Source organism: Xenopus tropicalis, chromosome 1 (genome assembly GCF_000004195.4).
Source record: "Xenopus tropicalis strain Nigerian chromosome 1, UCB_Xtro_10.0, whole genome shotgun sequence".
Lineage (NCBI taxonomy): Eukaryota > Metazoa > Chordata > Amphibia > Anura > Pipidae > Xenopus > Xenopus tropicalis.
This window is the reverse complement of record NC_030677.2, coordinates 17834378-17854660: the sequence shown is the minus strand read 5'-3', so window position 1 is coordinate 17854660 and position 20283 is coordinate 17834378. Positions and strand designations below refer to the sequence as shown.

The 20283-nt window shown below is 43.1% G+C and overlaps 1 protein-coding gene across 5 annotated transcripts in view; it reads left to right on the top strand.

The window, feature by feature from the left end:
* Positions 1–19702, top strand: part of reep1 (receptor accessory protein 1) — a 38705-nt gene extending 19003 nt beyond the window's left edge. For 2 of the 5 annotated variants that reach the window (XM_002937279.5, XM_004911280.4), the window contains 2 exons: positions 9552–9709; positions 18411–19702. In XM_002937279.5, the coding sequence (XP_002937325.2) occupies positions 9552–9709; positions 18411–18479 (227 nt within the window). In that variant the 3' untranslated portion in view covers positions 18480–19702. Of the gene's footprint in view, positions 1–9551; positions 9710–14190; positions 14329–18410 lie in introns of all 5 variants that reach the window. The other 3 variants (XM_004911283.4, XM_031895290.1, XM_004911281.4) reach the window with 2 other exon arrangements.
* Positions 19703–20283: the final 581 nt, after the last annotated feature.

The window sequence follows — 20283 nt, the reverse complement described above, 5'->3', positions numbered from 1 at the left end:
TGCAGCCGCTTCTTAGTCTAGACTTTAAGCAGCTTTACTTGGCAAATGTGTAAACAAGCAGCAGAGATAATTACAGGTATGGGACCTGTTATCCAGAATGCTGGGGACCTGGGTTATTCTGGATAAGGGGTCTTTCAGTAATTTGGATCTCTATACCTTAAGTTTACTATAAAATCAGTTAAACTTTTAATAAACCCAATAGGACTGTTCTGCCCCCAATAAGGGGTAATTATATCTTAGTTGGGATCAAGTACAGGTACTGTTTTATTATTACAGGGAAAAGGGAATCATTTAACCATTAAATAAACCCAATAGGGCTGTTCTGCCCCCAATAAGGGGTAATTATATCTTAGTTGGGATCAAGTACAGGTACTGTTTTATTATTACAGAGAAAAGGGAATCATTTAACCATTAAATAAACCCAATAGGATTGTTCTGCCCCCAATAAGGGGTAATTATATCTTAGTTGGGATCAAGTACAGGTAATGTTTTATTATTACAGAGAAAAGGGAATCATTTAACCATGAAATAAACCCAATAGGACTGTTCTGCCCCCAATAAGGGGTAATTATATCTTAGTTGGGATCAAGTACAGGTACTGTTTTATTATTACAGAGAAAAGGGAATCATTTAACCATTAAATAAACCCAATAGGGCTGTTCTGCCCCAATAAGGGGTAATTATATCTTAGTTGGGATCAAGTACAGGTACTGTTTTATTATTACAGAGAAAAGGGAATCATTTAACCATTAAATAAACCCAATAGGGCTGTTCTGCCCCCAATAAGGATTAATTATATCTTAGTTGGGATCAAGTACAGGTACTGTTTTATTATTACAGAGAAAAGGGAATCATTTAACCATTAAATAAACCCAATAGGGCTGTTCTGCCCCCAATAAGGATTAATTATATCTTAGTTGGGATCAAGTACAGGTACTGTTTTATTATTACAGAGAAAAGGGAATCATTTAACCATTAAATAAACCCAATAGGGCTGTTCTGCCCCAATAAGGGGTAATTATATCTTAGTTGGGATCAAGTACAGGTACTGTTTTATTATTACAGAGAAAAGGGAATCATTTAACCATTAAATAAACCCAATAGGGCTGTTCTGCCCCAATAAGGGGTAATTATATCTTAGTTGGGATCAAGTACAGGTACTGTTTTATAATCACAGAGAAAAGAAAATAATTTTTAAAAATTAGAACAATTTAGTTATAATGGAGTCTATGGGAGATGGGCTTCCCGTAATTTGGAACTTTCTAGATAACCGGTTTCCTGCTAACAGATCCCATACCTGTATAATTCTGCACCATTTTTTCATTTAGTCTTTTAATCATGGTGCTGAGTTAACAATATCTGACATTTTTATTACCTAGTGTTAATGGGCATTTAGAGCGAATAAATGAGTTAAGCAAGCCGGAATGCTTGTCACCAGCAGCAGAAATCTACTTTTAATTAAAAATTGGCTCCAAGCAGAATTTGTCTAAAATATTAATATTATGGCCTGCTATTTTGTTAGCTAAAAAGTCACAGGCATTTATGGCTTATTGTGATAAATCCTCTACATAATGTTATTATCTAAGGGTAAGAAGCAGTGTGTGGATTTGGCAGTGCAGGGATTCCATATGAAGACACACTGGGCATGGGTCATTTTACAACTGCTGCTTCTTAATGATTAGCCATAAACAAGTCACTTGTTGGTAGGCACACTGCTATTGATTTTGCCTTTGGCTGTACTTTATCTATTAATGTTCAGAGCAGGAAAGATTTCTGGTTTCCTTGATACGGCAATGAATTATAGCCCAGGATGATGAATACCGTTTCCCATTCTCCACTAGAATCTCACAATGGATGCCAGCCTCCGGGGGCTGGGGCGCAGTGTGCCAGGGCTAGACCGCTCAGGGCAGATGGCTTTCTTTAGAAAGCTCCCAATCAATGTAATAGAGCATAGCGCCTGGTTATCCTTTACTGGACGGACTTTCTAAGGGGCAGGCCTATCAAGGTCCAGACCAACAATCACCTGTGGAGTTGCCATTGGCCATTCAGCTATGTGTACATCTTTCCCCCTCTTCCCCTTCTCCCAAGCATCCTCAAAAGTGTCAAGTGGGAATGGATCAGGACCTTGCTAATGGTTCCTCACTAGCGCAGGCGAGCCTGGTTTATAGAGCTTCCAAACCTCACCGAGGTACCTCCTGTCCCACTCCCAGATCTCCGGATCTCCTAAGCTAAGGACCAGTGGTCTAGCCAAATTTTTGGCTGTTCCGTTTGACAGCCTGGCTATTGAAACCCTAATCCTCAAGCAACAGAGTTTCAATGACAGGGTGTTCTCCACCCTGATCGCTCCCAGAAACCTTTCTTCATCAAGGATATATTACAGAACATAGCAGACCTACATGATCAGCCTATGACTTCCCCCATCAGCATTGCAAAACTACCGGCATTCTTGACTTCCTCCAGCAGGACCTTGACAAGGGTCTCCACCTGGTCTGTCCCTAGACACAGATACTCTTTCAGTGTTTTTTCAACACCAGATCACCCAGGATCCTCACATTCAGACCTTCCTTCATGGGGTGGCCCATGATCCATCCTCCTGCTTCAGGCTGGGAACTCAACCTGGTTTTGTCAGACCTCCAAGGGCCGATGTTGTTAGGGCTCTAAAATATTACATTGACAGATCAGAAGGATTTTGGAAGTCAGATGCTCTCCTCATCATCCCAGTGGGTCTGCATAAAGGTCAGTGGCCTTCTGAGACTACCCTAGCCAACTGGATCAGGAGTACAATTTCTGTCAGGCCCTCTCCAGATCCATAATGACTTCCTGGGCAGCAAAGAACTTCTGTGGCGCAGATTTGCAAGGCAGCCACCTCGTCCTCTATCCACACCTTTACTTGCTTGTACCAGGTACATGTGGCTTCTTCAACAGAGGCGGTCTTTGGTAGGAAGCTGATTCACACATGTGTCATAATTGTGAACCATAACATGGACACAAGTGGACAATTAAGGAAAGATCCCTTATCCAGAAAACTCCAGGTCCCAAGCATTCTTGATAAAAAGGACCTGTATATAGTTCAAGGTTCTCTACCCTTCTCTATACTGCAAGGTGTCGCTACAATCTGGTAGTGGAGGGGGAATCACGGAACGTAACCATGGCGGTCAAAGAAGTATTTTTGCGGGGCTACTTGTTCTTTTCTCTCTCTTTCTAGTCGGTACATTGTTTTCTGTCTAATTCTCAACCTCTCCCTTTCCTTCTAATCCTGTACATTGTCCTTTTCTCCCTTTCTTCCCCATTATATTTTCTCTCTATCATTCTGCATTGTTTTCCCCTTATACATTTTCTCTCTGCCTTTTTGTTTGTCTTTCTACCTCCCTACATTTTCTCTCTAACCCTTACTCCATTCAGTCTCTCTCTACTTCTCTACATTATATGTCTCCTCTTTGTCCCTCTCCGCTGTATCTTTTTCTCTCAGCTCCTCTCCTCCATTATATCTCCCTCTATAAAAACCTAAATGCACAGCCCTTGTTATTTCCAAGCGACTTGCTTTGTCTCACCTGAATGCCTTTTGACTGGAAGGGTGCATTTTTGCTCACCTATCCATTGCTAATATACTGTTCCTTATCAGCCGCTAATCTCCCCATGCTCGGTAGCTGTGCCCAGAATTGCGCTAGTGCGGCGTGCATTAGTTCCAGATCAGTGGCACTGGATGGGATAAGCTGCTAAAAAGGTTATTGTTATAATTTTATGTCTTAGTGTCTGAGAAATATGGGCTAATCAATAGGCAACTGCAGAAACGATCCCAAAGAGCTCTCATATCTGGTTGCTATGGAAGGAACGATCCCACATCAGCCTAATGGCTCTGCTTGGAGACTGACTGCAAATTACAGTGGATATTTTATTATTATTGATTATGTAAAGATACATTGGATCGGTTATAAAGTATTAAAAGGATATATCAATCTTTTGTTTTGATCTCAAATGTTCCTGCCCCCCAACCCACCAATGAAAATGAATTTTAGTTATCATACATTTGGCAGCAGAATTTGGCAGCAGGCCCTTCTGAATTGCTTATACAGCCCAATGGCATCTCTGCGGCAAGGAGTCAATTAGGCACCTTCTTAATATGAAGCATTTTAAACAAATTGCCCTCAATGCAAGGGTTCCAGGAGGGTGACTTTCTCTCTGCATTTAAGTGGCACAAGGAAGTAGATGAATTGCTTTTTATGGACCCCATTGGCAGGAGATTACATTTCCCCATTTATTCCTTGGAGAAAGGCCAAACTACGTTATCTGCCAGGAGTCTGTATGTTCTCCCTGTGTCTGTGTTGGTTTCCTCTCACACTCCAAACACGTACAGGCAGGTTACCTGGTTTCTGATATAACTGAGCAGAGTGTGTGTGAATCTAATAGGGATCTTAGAATGTAAGCTCACTGGGGCAGGGACTGATGGGAATGTGATAGGGATCTTAGAATGTAAGCTCACTGGGGCAGGGACTGATGGGAATGTGATAGGGACCTTTGATTGTAATCTCACTGGGGCAGGGGCTGATGGGAATGTGATAGGGACCTTAGATTGTAAGCTCACTGGGGCAGGGACTGATGGGAATGTGATAGGGGCCTTAGATTGTAAGCTCACTGGGGCAGGGACTGATGGGAATGTGATAGGGACCTTTGATTGTAATCTCACTGGGGCAGGGGCTGATGGGAATGGGATAGGGACCTTAGATTGTAAGCTCACTGGGGCAGGGGCTGATGGGAATGTGATAGGGGCCTTAGATTGTAAGCTCCACTGGGGCAGGGACTGATGGGAATGGGATAGGGATTTTAGATTGTAAGCTCACTGGGGCAGGGACTGATGGGAATGGGATAGGGACCTTAGATTGTAAGCTCACTGGGGCAGGGACTGATGGGAATGTGATAGGGACCTTAGATTGTAAGCTCACTGGGGCAGGGACTGATGGGAATGGGATAGGGATTTTAGATTGTAAGCTCACTGGGGCAGGGACTGATGGGAATGTGATAGGGACCTTAGATTGTAAGCTCACTGGGGCAGGGACTGATGGGAATGGGATAGGGACCTTAGATTGTAAGCTCACTGGGGCAGGGGCTGATGGGAATGGGATAGGGACCTTAGATTGTAAGCTCACTGGGGCAGTGACTGATGGGAAGGATAAATTCACTGCAGCTTACCTGCGGGTGTCCTTCCTTCCAATTGGATGTCATTGTGTGAGGGCAGGATCGCATGTCTGGGGAACATGTATCAGTTCAGGTGGGAATTGTTACCCAAAGCAATGTAACAACTGTGCCCTACTGATGACTTTCTTAATGTTCATGAAATATCTCCAGTTTGAATTTTAAAATATTCTGCACCACATCAAGGCTCTGGGAATGGAAGAACGTGAGCCCAAGTACTCTCTTTAGTGCAGAATATTAGTGAATTTATTTATTACATAATCACCTTCCCTCAAGGCCCCTTTGCTTTGCCCATTACAAGCTCTCCTAGCCCACCTTTCTCTGTTATACTGTAATCACTTAGTTTCATTATTTTTATACATTTTGATTCTTACGTGTGCAGTTTAGGGCCACATTTCATGCATTTTTATACTTTTGCCTTCCAAGCAGCGGTGCAATAAATGAGCCTTGGGAAAGACTTGGTGTGACCCCGTGTGTATATTTAGAACCAGTGCCATAAAGCAAGGCGAGACTGCTGTGTTGTGCCAGAAAGCAGACGGTGAAATGAAATCCCCTATCCAGCAATAGTTCACCTTCAGGTTTAACTTTAGTATGTTATAGAATGGCCTATACTTAGCAACTTTTCAATTGGTCTTCATTTTTTTATTTTTTATACTTTTTGAATTATTTGGTTTCCTCCTCTGACTCTTTCCAGTTTTTTAATGGGGGTCGCTAGCCCCGGCAGCCAAAAAAACAATTGCTCTGTATGGCTACAATTTTATTGTCATTGTTGCTGTTTATTACTTATCTTTCTGTTTAGGCCCTCCTCTATTCATATTCCTGTCTCTCTTTCACACCAGTGCCCGGCTGCTAGGTTAAACTGGACCCTAGCAACCAGAAAGCTGCTGAAACTCCAAACTGGAGAGCTGCTGAACAAAAAGCTGAATAATTCAAAAGCCACAAAATGAAGATCAATTGCAATTTTTTTCATAATAGCTCTCTCTAAATTATACTAACGGTCCCCATACACTGGCAGATCCGCTCGCTTGGCGATGACGCCAAGCGAGCGGATCTTCTCCCAATATCCCCCACCTACGGGTGGTGATATCGGGAGAATCCAGGGTAATTTGATCGTTTGCCCAAACAACGGGCATAGGTAAAGTCGGTCCGGGGACCGCATCAATGAGCCGATGCGGTCCCCAATTCAACTAGATCTTCTAACCTGCCTGATCGAGATGTGGCCAATTTCAGGCCAGATATCGGTCGGACAGGCCTGTCGGTAGTGCCCCTACATGGGCCGATTTGCTGCTGAATCGGTCCAAGGGACCCATATTGGCAGCTACTATTGGCCTGTGTATGGGGACCTTTACAGTTACTTCCAATTTTATGTAACTAACTTTTTTCCATTAAAATTAGCATTACTCGTTGTTTTCAAGAACAAGCAAACACTTGGACAGTGATTTTGTGGGGCAGATACGATTAGTGCTATCATTCACTGACCTGTCTTTTGTTTTTTTCTATGTTCCGCGTGGGGGAACCGTATGTAAGTGTTACAGATCTGCATGCCTTCCTTGTTATACATTAACAACGGGTTGGATTTATTCTGATTAACTAACCATTAGCGTTATCCTTACCCGATACGTGCCTGTGCTTTCCTGCAAACTGGGTTTGGATAACAAAGTGCATCTGGTCATGTTCCTGCTATGGGCTGCCTTGAGTTTTTGTGCTGGTTTCATCTGTTTTTGTCTTGCAGTGGCGAATTTACTATCCTGAAGGTATGGGGGAGGGGTTATTAGACAGCCTGGCTCTTTAAAAAAAAAAAAAAAAGTGTGCTGTGCTAACCTGCAAAGACAGCTTCTGGGGTACTGGTTGGGGTTATATCATAGTTGGGATCAAGTACAGGCACTGTTTTATTATTACAGAGAAACGTGAATCATTTAACCATTAAATAAACCCAATAGGGCTGTTCTGCCCCCAATAAGGGGTAATTATATCTTAGTTGGGATCAAGTACAGGTACTGTTTTATTATTACAGAGAAACGTGAATCATTTAACCATTAAATAAACCCAATAGGGCTGTTCTGCCCCCAATAAGGGGTAATTATATCTTAGTTGGGATCAAGTACAGGTACTGTTTTATTATTACAGAGAAACGTGAATCATTTAACCATTAAATAAACCCAATAGGGCTGTTCTGCCCCCAATAAGGGGTAATTATATCTTAGTTGGGATCAAGTACAGGTACTGTTTTATTATTACAGAGAAACGTGAATCATTTAACCATTAAATAAACCCAATAGGGCTGTTCTGCCCCCAATAAGGGGTAATTATATCTTAGTTGGGATCAAGTACAGGTACTGTTTTATTATTACAGAGAAACGTGAATCATTTAACCATTAAATAAACCCAATAGGGCTGTTCTGCCCCCAATAAGGGGTAATTATATCTTAGTTGGGATCAAGTACAGGTACTGTTTTATTATTACAGAGAAAAGGGAATCATTTAACCATTAAATAAACCCAATAGGGCTGTTCTGCCCCCAATAAGGGGTAATTATATCTTAGTTGGGATCAAGTACAGGTACTGTTTTATTATTACAGAGAAAAGGGAATCATTTAACCATTAAATAAACCCAATAGGGCTGTTCTGCCCCCAATAAGGGGTAATTATATCTTAGTTGGGATCAAGTACAGGTACTGTTTTATTATTACAGAGAAAAGGGAATCATTTAACCATTAAATAAACCCAATAGGGCTGTTCTGCCTCCAATAAGGGGTAATTACAGTATATCTTAGTTGGGATCAAGTACAGGTACTGTTTTATTATTACAGAGAAAAGGGAATCATTTAACCATGAAAAAAACCCAATAAGGCTGTTCTGCCCCAATAAGGGGTAATTATATCTTAGTTAGGATCAAGTACAGGTACTGTTTTATTATTACAGAGAAAAGGGAATCATTTATCCAATTGGTTTTATGTAATGTTAATATTAATCTCAGAAGTGCCACAACTTTTTTTTAAGGTTATTAAACCTTACTATTTGGGGCTTCTTTCTGTAAATAAACCTTCCATGTTTAGGTACAGGTAGCAGCAGGGGAGTGGATAAATATGAGAATCCAGTGTAGTTGCTAGCCAGTGTTTGTGCACGGATCCCAGCAGAGCAAACTCTTCTTTCGCAGCGATTTAAATGAGAAGAGAGCAGGCAAGGAGTCCCCAGAGGCAAATGAACCATGGCTTGTCTGTGTATAGGAAGCGCCACAGTGATTCCATTCCTTATGCAGAAGGAATCCATGGTAACTGCTTTCTCTCCATATTGTAATTCTTAATGGTAACCAGGGCATTTCCTCCTCACTCTGAAATAGTATAATATGATATAGCCGTTATGTCTAACGGTTCTATAATTTGGCTTATCCCAGAGGTAAAAACAGGATTGGGCTGGCCCGTCAGTGTACTGGGAGAAAACCCGGTGGGCCCTAGTCCTGTTGGGCCCCACTGGCCCGAGTACACTGCCAGGCTGCGTAGTGGAGCACTAGGGGGCTGGAATGCATTCAGGGTTGGACTGGGGGTGTGCAGGGCCCACGGGGGCTCCTGCCCCAAGGGTCCTATAGGTGCCCCTGCTGCCCCCCCTCGCAGGGCCCCCCACCCGACGTCCTCCCCAAACGTGCACAAAGGAACAGTCGGGCAGGGGGAGCGCCGGCAAGGGTCGGACTGGCCCGCCGGGGCCCACTAGGATTTTTCCCAGTGTCCTGGCGGCCCAGTCCGACCCTAGTCCTGTTGGGCCCCACTGGCCCGAGTACACTGCCAGGCTGCTTAGTGGAGCACTAGGGGGCTGGAATGCATTCAGGGTCAGACTGGGGGGTGCAGGGCCCACCGGGGTTCCTGGCCCAGGGGCCCTGCAGGTTCCCCTGCTGCCCGTGTCCCCTAACCCCCCCCCCCCCCGGAAGCCTCTCTAATCCCCCCGCGGGGGCCCACACCCAGCATCCTCCCCAAGCGTGCATAAATATAACGCATCAGGGGAGGAACAGTCGGGCAGGGGGAGCGCCGGCAAGGGTCAGACTGGGCTGCTGGGGCCCACTAGGATTTTTCCTGGTGTCCCGGTGGCCCAGTCCGACCCTGAATGCATTGCACAATACTTAATTGCACTGGCGCCGGTATTTATGGGGAGCAATGGGCCCTTAGCTGGGTGTGTGTGGAGTTAATCCCTGCCTCTCCCAGTCCAACACTACAGGAAAAGGTTCCGTACTAATGACCAAACCAATATGAAGCTGTGTGGGTTGGTGTTCCTGCTAACTGCCTGCCTTGCTGCCGGTTGCAGTGCACAATTGTGACCGACTGATATAACGAGCGCATTTATTTATACCACGTAGACGTATCTGGGATCAGTTGTTGAGGTTGAAGTGGATGAGTCTGAAGTGACGTGTAAAAAAACCTATGAAGTTAAGGAGCTGATTTCAGATGATGAAGAAGAATCGTCCAATAGTGTTATTCTGGATGAAGCTTCCATAATTAAAGTGATTAGGAAGAAGGAGCAACCCGTTGAGGTACGGCAATATTGCCCCGCACTGCAGGGCAGCGACTGGGGGAGTTTGTTTATAAATGCTCATTTCTAAATATCTCAGCTAAAATCCAGGCTACAAGTGTATGGCGGTGGTACAGTTCCTAGCCAAGACATTTTAAACTACTTATCTTCGATATTTGTCAAAACTATTTGTTTTCTCAGTTTATTATGGGACTGTCTGTAGGTTGTATATGGAGAACAAACTAATTCACACTGCTTCTGAAAGTAAACCTTGAGAAGGGTGGAAAATCTGTCCTTGGTTTGGAAAAAGTGTAAATATGATACATTGAATTACTGATACACCCAGCACTATTTGTATCCAAATGTAATAATCAGCCCTGTAGCATCAGACAAACTCATTTCTGCTTGGTCATTTGCAACGATCCCTAAGCTAAGCTTCCCAGCAGCTGCCCAGAGTCCACTGAGCATGTGCAGTGCCACTGACACTCCTAACAAAATCCAAGATGAGGAGCCCCTGTGCACAGCTTTAAGGGCCTGTATTTTTGCTGCTTAGAGATACTTTTATATTGGTGCAATAAGCTCAGCAGATAAAATATTGCATATTATTTTTTAGGGTTTAGTCCTAGTTCTCCTTCTAAGTTTTCAGTAAATGCTTATTGGTCATCTTTGAGAAATATATTGTATATTTGAAAGTTGGGTATTCTAATGTGCCAGTTATTTAATATATAAGGATAATGAGATGAGTTACAATATACATAGATGACTCCATATTTTAAAGGGACACTGTCATGATTTTTATGGGGTACTTTTTATTTCTAAATTACACTGTTCACATTGCAAGTAATTAACTCTGTCATTTATAATTTTATTTTTGAACCAACAACTGGTAATATTGGTGTGTAGGCGCCATCTCAGTGCATTGTGCCTGAGTCTGAGCTTTCAGCCAGCGCTACACATTAGAACTGCTTTCAGCTAACCTATTGTTTCTCCTACTCCCATGTAACTGGAGGAGTCCCAAGCCGGACTTGGATTTCTTACTATTGAGTGCTATTCTGATACCTACTGGGAGCTGCTATCTTGCTCCCTTCCCATTGTTCTGCTGATCGGCTGCTGGGGGGGGGTGTTTCACTCCAACTTGCAGCGCAGCAGTAAAGTGTGACTGAAGTTTATCAGAGCACAAGTCACATGGCTGTGGCACCCTGTGAAATGAAGAATATGGCTAGCCCCATGGGAAAAACATGGTTTTCCATGACAGTATTGCTTTAAGACAGTGCTCCCCAACCCCTTGGATGTTGCTCTCGGTGCCCCCAAACCAGGGAGTTATTTTTTAATTCCTGACTTGGGGGCAAGTTTTGGTTGAATAAAAACAAGATTTCCTACCAAATAAAGCCCCTGTAAGCTGATAGGGTGCATAGAGGCCCCTAATAGCCAATCACAGCCCTTATTTGGCTCCTCCGTGAACTTTTATGGTGCTTGTGTTGCTCCCCAAGTCTTTCTACATTCGACTTGGGGACCCCTGCTTTAAGGTAAAAATTTTTTTTAACTTTTTGTTGGAGTTCTAGAGTTTTATTGAACATTTTGCAAATATTGCCATAGAAACATATCCTGCTTTGTTCATACAGATAGGTATACATGCCTAGGCATACTGTTCAGTATATCCAATATCTGTAATGAGAGAGGAAAAAATAAAGAATACCTAAGGAGTGATCTAGCCGTATCACTGACTGTGCCAAGTTATAAGTGCCCATTCAGGATATCTTAGCTAATTTACAGTTCTATATTTATTGCCAAAAGAATGCGCTCAGCCTTATAAAACCTTCATCGTTTTATTTCATTCTATGTATAGCTGGGAGCGGCTGTGAAAGGGAATCTGTCATTAATCCTTTATTTTAACATCTACTGTTACTTGCTCACTCCTGCCCTCTAGTGCTCATTCTCAGGTTGCAGATATAAAGGCGCATGTGTTTGTTTGCCAGGGTTTCCTCCCACACAGGGAGGTTACGTGGCTCCCAATAAACCTGACCACAGTGACCATGATAGGGACTTAGATTGGAAGTTCCACTGGGTCTGGGACTGATGTGAATGATGGTGAAAGTGGAATATTTCAGCACTATCTCAATAAAGTGTAATAACAGAGCTGTCAACTTGTAAGCTCAGTGTTTAGGGAGATCTGTATTGGTTCTATATGTGATTGAATGCGGCTCAATGCATTGCTGCAGGTAGCTGCATATTTTTATGCTTATTTTTTATTTGATGGACATCAACGTACTCATATCTTCTGGGAGTCAATCCCTCACTTGGGTCTGGCACACACTATCAGTAATTTGCAACAAAACCTAATTTATCTGCTCCATTGACATGTATAGAATTGTCACCTGAAGTCATCTGATAATGTCCAAAGCCATTGGGCAGGGAGCATGATTTGGGGCAGAACAGGGGCATGGCCAGGGGGGCGCAGCCAATATGCATCTGGATAACTTTGGATCCAGGCTGGCATCTCTGCTGATATACATATTAATCATAATACTAATACACATGTTTGTATGTATGTGTATAGATTTTACATTTTGAGTTTTATCCCACTTGGGTCTTTGTAACATATAAGAAAATATAAAAGGTGCAAATGTTTTCTTAGCAGAAAGTGTCATGCACTAGGAAAATGGCTCCCAAACTGTGGGGCTCAGAGCTGACATCTTGGGTGAACAAATGTGGAACCTCCAAAGGGGACTTAAACTTGAAAAAATAGAATTTCTTGCTTAGGGGGAATTTGGATAACTGGGGAGGGTGTGCAGTACGAGTTTTTGGAAAATTAGTAGGGGATGGGAGAACATTAACTTAACTACCTACTAACTCATGGTTATTTATCATGTACGTAATTCATTGTTTTAATATATAATATGGCCTCTTATATGGATGCACTCCATCCCTCTGGGAGCACTTGTCTAATGCCTCAGTACAGGCACTTATAAGGCAGGGAGATGCAGTGAGTGTAACCTTCAGCACTTCTTATACTCCTATTGGTGTCTGCATATTACCTACCCACTTAGATTGCAAGTTCTTGGGTCCAGGGATCTCCTTCCTCTTATCTCTTTAACATTTAGCACTTAAACATAAATGTGTTTATTTTTCTTTTATTATTCTATTGACCTCTGTTTGTTCTGTTATTGTAGCTCTACTGTAGAGCACTGCAAGTTGCACTGTATAAATATACACACACACACTGGATAGGTATCTGGCTAAGCTCCTAGCATCCTGCAGCGTCTGTACGAAGTTGTAGTGAAGTTCAGCCCTGGAAAGGATGTTTTTGATGGACAGTCTTCCCTCAATTCTGCCTGAACACCTTAGCCTGTTGTACATGAACAATTAATGCTCCATGGCACGTCCTAATAAGATATCAAATGCCTATTAAACTCACTTATCCGCCAACACAAAGGGTTGTAAAGCTGCAGGATCAACTCAAGTTACAGGTAGATCTGTCTAATCCCTGAGATGGGAAATCTGCCAGGTTCCCTGTGATTGTTGTTTCATTGACAAATCTGGGCATGGCCGTTGGCGCACAATGTTGGGGCTCACCTAGGGTGAATGTTATAGGAGTAACAAAACCGCTGTGGGAAAACGCCTCTGTTTGTTTACAACCACTTTGCCCACAACAATCTCTGGATTTAGGAGAAGAGATGTCTCTTGGGCAATTGGCAGAGTGTGGTTCATAGAGACACAACACAATTTTTCAAGGGGAACTACCCCTTCTTTGTATACACAGTGCAGTGGGGTACATTTCATAGGCAACCCATCAGTCAGTGTGGCTACCACATTGCCAAATCAGTATGGGGTAGATATATGTGGGTAGTGATGTTTATTTGTGACAGGGGCTGTATATATTGTAACTATACAGTCGTTCAAGGGGCTTTGGGAGATGAGGACAAAAATTAAGCAAGGGTTACTATTTGGCTTTCTATCCCATTATCTAAGAGACGCAAGTAGTTATTTAGTCAATGCCCAAGATGTGCTAGAGCACCCAAGGGTGCAATAGAAATCAGTTGTATGGTGCTCAGTTCATTGAGCACTGGGCTCCTTAGCACTCTGGCTTAGCGGGGTGCACATCCTTGCTTACGCATGAATACAGCTCTGCCAAATGCAGGCAGTTGTGTATTCATCATGAAGGTGCAAGTGCAAGAGATCCCTGTTGTGAAATTGATGTGATGAACTATAGATGGAAACAAGTTAGAGAAAATGGACTTTGTTAGTGTTAAGGAATAAATATTGACAGGCATTTTATTACCGGTATCATTAGTAGGATGTAGGGCTGATGTAGGGGACTGATCATGACCCAGTTATGTTGTCCATCATTAACTTCATGGGTCTTTTTTTTTTCCTTTCTGCCATCTGTCTTTGTTGTAAAGGCAACTTATCAAAGCAAATCTATGTATATAAAAAGACATATCCCTGCTGCTTTTCCATCCTCCTCCCCCCTACCTTCCTCCACCCCTTGGTTGATGTCTTCAGACACAGGAGATGCGGAACCGAAAAGCGGTCAGCCTTCGGCCAAAGCAGCTGCCGTGAAAAGACAGGACGACACCAGAAGCAGAGGGAGCTTAAAAAAGCCACAGTAACAGTGCATTAACCATGAGACTACTGGTTAATGTGAGTATAAATCTACCATATGGCACCGACCGACAGTTGTCTTTTCCGGCAGTAGGGTTTTCTGTAGGACATGGACTTTAAGACCATTGAAAATTATATACACAACAATTTGGCAAAGAGTATAGTCACATTTGGTTGGCCATCTCTTTGCTGCCTACTTAAACTGCCGTGTAGAACGTGTACTAATAAGGAACAAACACCTATTCATCCAACAGAATGGTGCTGTGTGCAGCAGGGGTTCATTTATAACATATATGTCAAACACAAGGCCCGGGGGCCAAATCCGGCCCACCTTATGTGGCCCTTGGTGAGTGTGTGTGACCATCCAGCCTGATCAATTTCCATTTTCCTCACATAGTAACTAAGACTAAGGGGTATATTTATCATGCTGTGTAAAAAGTGGAGTGAAGCATTAGCAGTAATGTTGCCCAAGGCAACCAATCAGCAATCAGATTTCAACAGTAGCAAAGCATCTATTGGCTGCTATGAGCAACATCACCAGTAATACTCCACTCCACATTGGCCCATGACTTAGCCTGTGTTTTAGATTTCGGCCCCCTTATGTGATTGAGTTTGACACCCCTGATTTATAACCAACCCAGAAGTCTGTTTGTCTACGAAGGGGAGTGAAAAAAAACACCAAAATGCTTATTCTATTGGCAACACATTGCAGAACCACCAGGAAATACATTAGTAGAACATTGGCATGCAGTCTCACAAAGGGGGAAGATTCCATATGGGAGCCCTGTGTGCTGTATATATAAAGTTTATATCATGTTGGCCATAGGTCTGTTTGTATATTAGTTTTCTGACTAGTGTTAGAGATCTGCCTATAATGCCAAGTTCCTCAGGCCTATATCACTGTCTCTCACTGAGTAACATTTGCTGCCTTGGCACACTCAGCATGTGAATTCAGAAATCCTTAAGCCCAGCAGCGTTTAAAGGGAAACTATACCCCGAACAATGTAGGTCTCTATATAAATATAGCAGTTAAAACAGCTTATGTGTAAAACCCTCCTTAATCCAAATAAACCAGCTTCATTAAAGGGGACCTGTCACCTTAAGAAACAATTCCGAGTATTTGCAAGTACATTGGCATTTTGTAAACACTTTGCTTTGCATCATGCCAAAGTCTTGTTTATGCAGTGTGGTACCTTATGCCCATGTACAGGATGGATAAATGCAATGACATCTAGGAAGTGCTGAACGGAAAGTAAAAGTAATTGCCAGCCCCGCCTCTGTGCCTAGTAGTTCCTGTTACAGTTAGAGCTGCATTACTTCCTGTCAGCTGATCTCTGAGGGAGCACAGAGCCCAACGAGAGCAATGCCAGAACCCAGAGGCATGACTCCTTGAATTAGTGAAGGTCTAAAACACTTCGTTCTATATAACAGATTATTGATGGAAGAGTATAATAAGCAGGACTGTCAGTAATTAGCTAGACTAAAAGTATCCCTTTCTTATAAACATATTATTTCTTTTAATTCTGAGGACTGGCAATCTGCAAGCTCAGGGAAATGCCAGAGGGGATGCTGTAAACTGCCATAAACCTGTGCTGTAAAATGAGCCGCTGTGGGGTTGGTTGGGACTTCGGATACCTTGAAAAGCCAAGGCCTATTTTGAATTGCAGTCCAGGCATAGGACTATGGGCTTGAAATAAAGTAATTATTTCCAGGGTCTGATATATATATATATATATATATATGCATAAAAGTTCCCAATAAACAGCACTCACGATATAATGAAATCTCAGGCGCCAGGCGCATGTGTGTATAGCTTGGATTTTATATAATTTTATATTTGGGTCAGAAGGGCAACAGACATAATTACATAGTTAAGTTGGGTTGAAAAAAGACCATCAAGTACAACCCTTCCAAGTAAACCCACATATAAACCTATATTGACCTATCTATCCACTCACATACAGACCTATACTGACCCATCTATCCACTCACATACAGACCCATACTGACCTATCTATACACTCACATACAGACCCATACTGACCTATCTATCCACTCACATACAGACCCATACTGACCTATCTATACACTCACATACAGACCCATACTGAACTATCTATCCACTCACATACAGACCTATACTGACCCATCTATCCACTCACATACAGACCTATACTGACCCATCTATCCACTCACATACAGACCCACACTGACCTATCTATCCACTCACATACAGACCCATACTGACCTATCTATCCACTCACATACAGACCCATACTGACCTATCTATCCACTCACATACAGACCCATACTGAACTATCTATCCACTCACATACAGACCCATACTGACCTATCTATCCACTCACATACAGACCCATACTGACCTATCTATCCACTCACATACAGACCCATACTGACCTATCTATCCACTCACATACAGACCCATACTGACCTATCTATCCACTCACATACAGACCCATACTGACCTATCTATCCACTCACATACAGACCCATACTGACCTATCTATCCACTCACATACAGACCCATACTGACCTATCTATCCACTCACATACAGACCCATACTGACCTATCTATCCACTCACATACAGACCCACACTGACCTATCTATCCACTCACATACAGACCCACACTGACCTATCTATCCACTCACATACAGACCCATACTGACCTATCTATACACCCACATACAGACCCATACTGACCTATCTATCCACTCACATACAGACCCACACTGACCTATCTATCCACTCACATACAGACCCACACTGACCTATCTATCCACTCACATACAGACCCATACTGACCTATCTATACACTCACATACAGACCCATACTGACCCATCTATCCACTCCCATACAGACCCACACTGACCTATCTATCCACTCCCATACAGACCCACACTGACCTATCCACTCACATACAGACCCATACTGACCTATCTATCCACTCACATACAGACCCATACTGACCTATCTATCCACTCACATACAGACCCACACTGACCTATCTATCCACTCACATACAGACCCATACTGACCTATCTATCCACTCACATACAGACCCATACTGACCTATCTATCCACTCCCATACAGACCCACACTGACCTATCTATCCACTCACATACAGACCCATACTGACCTATCTATCCACTCCCATACAGACCCACACTGACCTATCTATCCACTCCCATACAGACCCACACTGACCTATCTATCCACTCCCATACAGACCCACACTGACCTATCCACTCACATACAGACCCATACTGACCTATCTATCCACTCACATACAGACCCACACTGACCTATCTATACACTCCCATACAGACCCACACTGACCTATCTATCCACTCCCATACAGACCCACACTGACCTATCCACTCACATACAGACCCATACTGACCTATCTATACATTTACATACATTATTAGTTAAGTGCAAGAGCTATGAGTCCCAAAACATAACTTACCACTCCAAATGAACATGCACATTAACCCCATTTTATTCACTACTGATAGATTTTTCTAAAGCACTGAGCTTAATGTCATGGTGTGTCATGATGTGACCAATGGACAGTGATGTCCTGATGTGACCATTGGTTATGTCATGCAGTTTCATTGTCACCATTGGTTAGTGATTTCATTATGTGACTATTGGTTAGTGATGTCATTGTGTGAGCATTGGATAGTGATGTCATTATGTAACCACTGGATAGTGATGCCATGGAGTTTCATTATGTGACCATTGGATAGTGATGTCATGATGTGTCATGGTGTGACCGCTGGTTAGTAATGTCATGGTCTGACCATTGCTTAAGGAGGTAACCATTGGTCAGTGATGCCATGTTTGACCCTTGCTTGTTGTGCTACCTGGGCTTGAGGTTGCTCAGGGCTGGACATGACAGTAAAGGGTTAAGTGCTTTATTTTGGTGACAATAAGACATTTTGCCTTGGGTATGGTTTTTAAACCTGCTGGAATGAAGAACTGTGTATGACAGCACTATTTTGTATGGAACCTTCCAGCAGAAAAAGAATATGGGTCATAGAAAAATATTGAACAAAAAACTTAATCTTTTCTTCTCTTCATTCATCTCCCTAGCCACCGCCAAGAGTCCATAAACCTAGATTCAGGATACAAAGTACTTCAGCCTCCACAGAAACTGCGTGAGCATCGCCAATATCCAGATCCACTGGGAATGTCTCTTCATTGCCTTAAGAAGAAACTCATATCACACATAACGACAGCAATGCCAGAAGCCAGAAACATGACCCGACTCTCCTCAGCATCTGCCAATCATAAACTCACAGATAAACCTGCATTGCGTCCTTCTGGCCAAGCCAACCGCCCATTGCACCGGATAGAACCTCAGTTCCCCCCCTTGGTATAATCTCTCAATGAAGGGAGGAAAATGAAGACTATTAGAGCAGTGCTAAGGAGCAGGAACTTTAATATTGGTGTAACTTATGAACAGGAGGCATACGGCAGCCTTAATATCATTGCAACTGGTACTCATCATTATATATATTAGGCCCCGGATCCTCTGTGGCCGTCGATATGTAGCATATTCATGGTTTAGCAGATATCCCTTATCTGAGTAGGGAAGTACTAGACATGGAGGAATGTGGTGGATCCGACACATGTATATAGGATTTGTGTATGTGCCAGGCTAATGACAGAACATTACTGTGAAACATTTAGGGAAGAACTTGCTACTGAAGATACGCCATAGAGGCACACACCTAGCAGGAGTTGAATGTTTCTGAAACTATCCCCATGTAGTCCATCACTGAATAGTAAACTGAGGTTGTTCACTAACAGAGAAGGAAAGGTACACTGAGGGGAACCATAATATTAGACACCCCCCAGTGATTGTAATCGCTTACCTGAAACCCCCGGCCGGTGCAGTTTTCCCCTAACAGGAGCGCCGGCCTGAGGTGCTACAAAGCGATCCTCTTCCTTCTTCAGCATAACATTTGGCTCCCCCTAGTGATTCGGCCTTTCCTGGTATTTTTCTATGATTTCCTCATTAACGGGAGTGGCTAAAGAATTGGGCTGAAATTGGAAGCTGAGCTTAGAAGTATTACATCCACACTTTAAACTCTAATGTAGGAAGCCGGCATGGCACAGCTTTTCATAGGCGAGCTTGCCACCCTTTCCTTAGGAAACTATCCCTAGCCCCTACTTTATACCCCTTAGAAAGCTGAGATCTGGTCAGCATGCCACTTAGCAAATTCCAAATACGTCACAGATTAATGTTTTACAAAATGTACCCGAATGTCAGGGAATCACATACAAGGGAACCCCTAACTAAACCCCTAAAGGTGCCCATACACCTTCAGATCCGCTCGCTTGGCGATGTTGCCAAGCGCGCAGATCTTCTCCTGATATCCCCCACCTACGGGTGGGCAATATCGGGGGAATTTAGGCTAATTCGGTCGCTTGACCCTGGGGCCAAACGATTGGATTATAATGACGGGCATAGGCAAAGTCGGTTCGGGGACCGTATCAACGAGCCGATGCGGTCCCCGATCCGACTAGATTTTCTAACCTGCCCGATCCATATCTGGCCAATTACAGGCCAGATATTGGTCGGGCAGACCCGTCGGTAGTGCCCATACACGGGCTGATAAGCTGCCGAATCTGTCTAAGGGACCCATATCAGCAGCTAGAATCGGCCCGTGTATGGGGACCTTTACTAACACTGGCCATTCACTGAATTAGGTTATGTCCTTGTAAAGCCACCGGTTCCATGACGTCAGTCTTGCTTTTGTTCCATTGGAAACTGTGACAGCAGAGAGACTGAGAGATAAAACCCCGGTAAGTAATTACATGTATGTTTTATATTAGGGTTGCCATGGAACATTATAGATACCCTCATCCATAATTGCCAACATTTACATTATTTTCATAATGGGCCCAATTCCAGCCAAGCAAAGAGGGACATGTTCTATTGGTTCTACTGGGATGTACA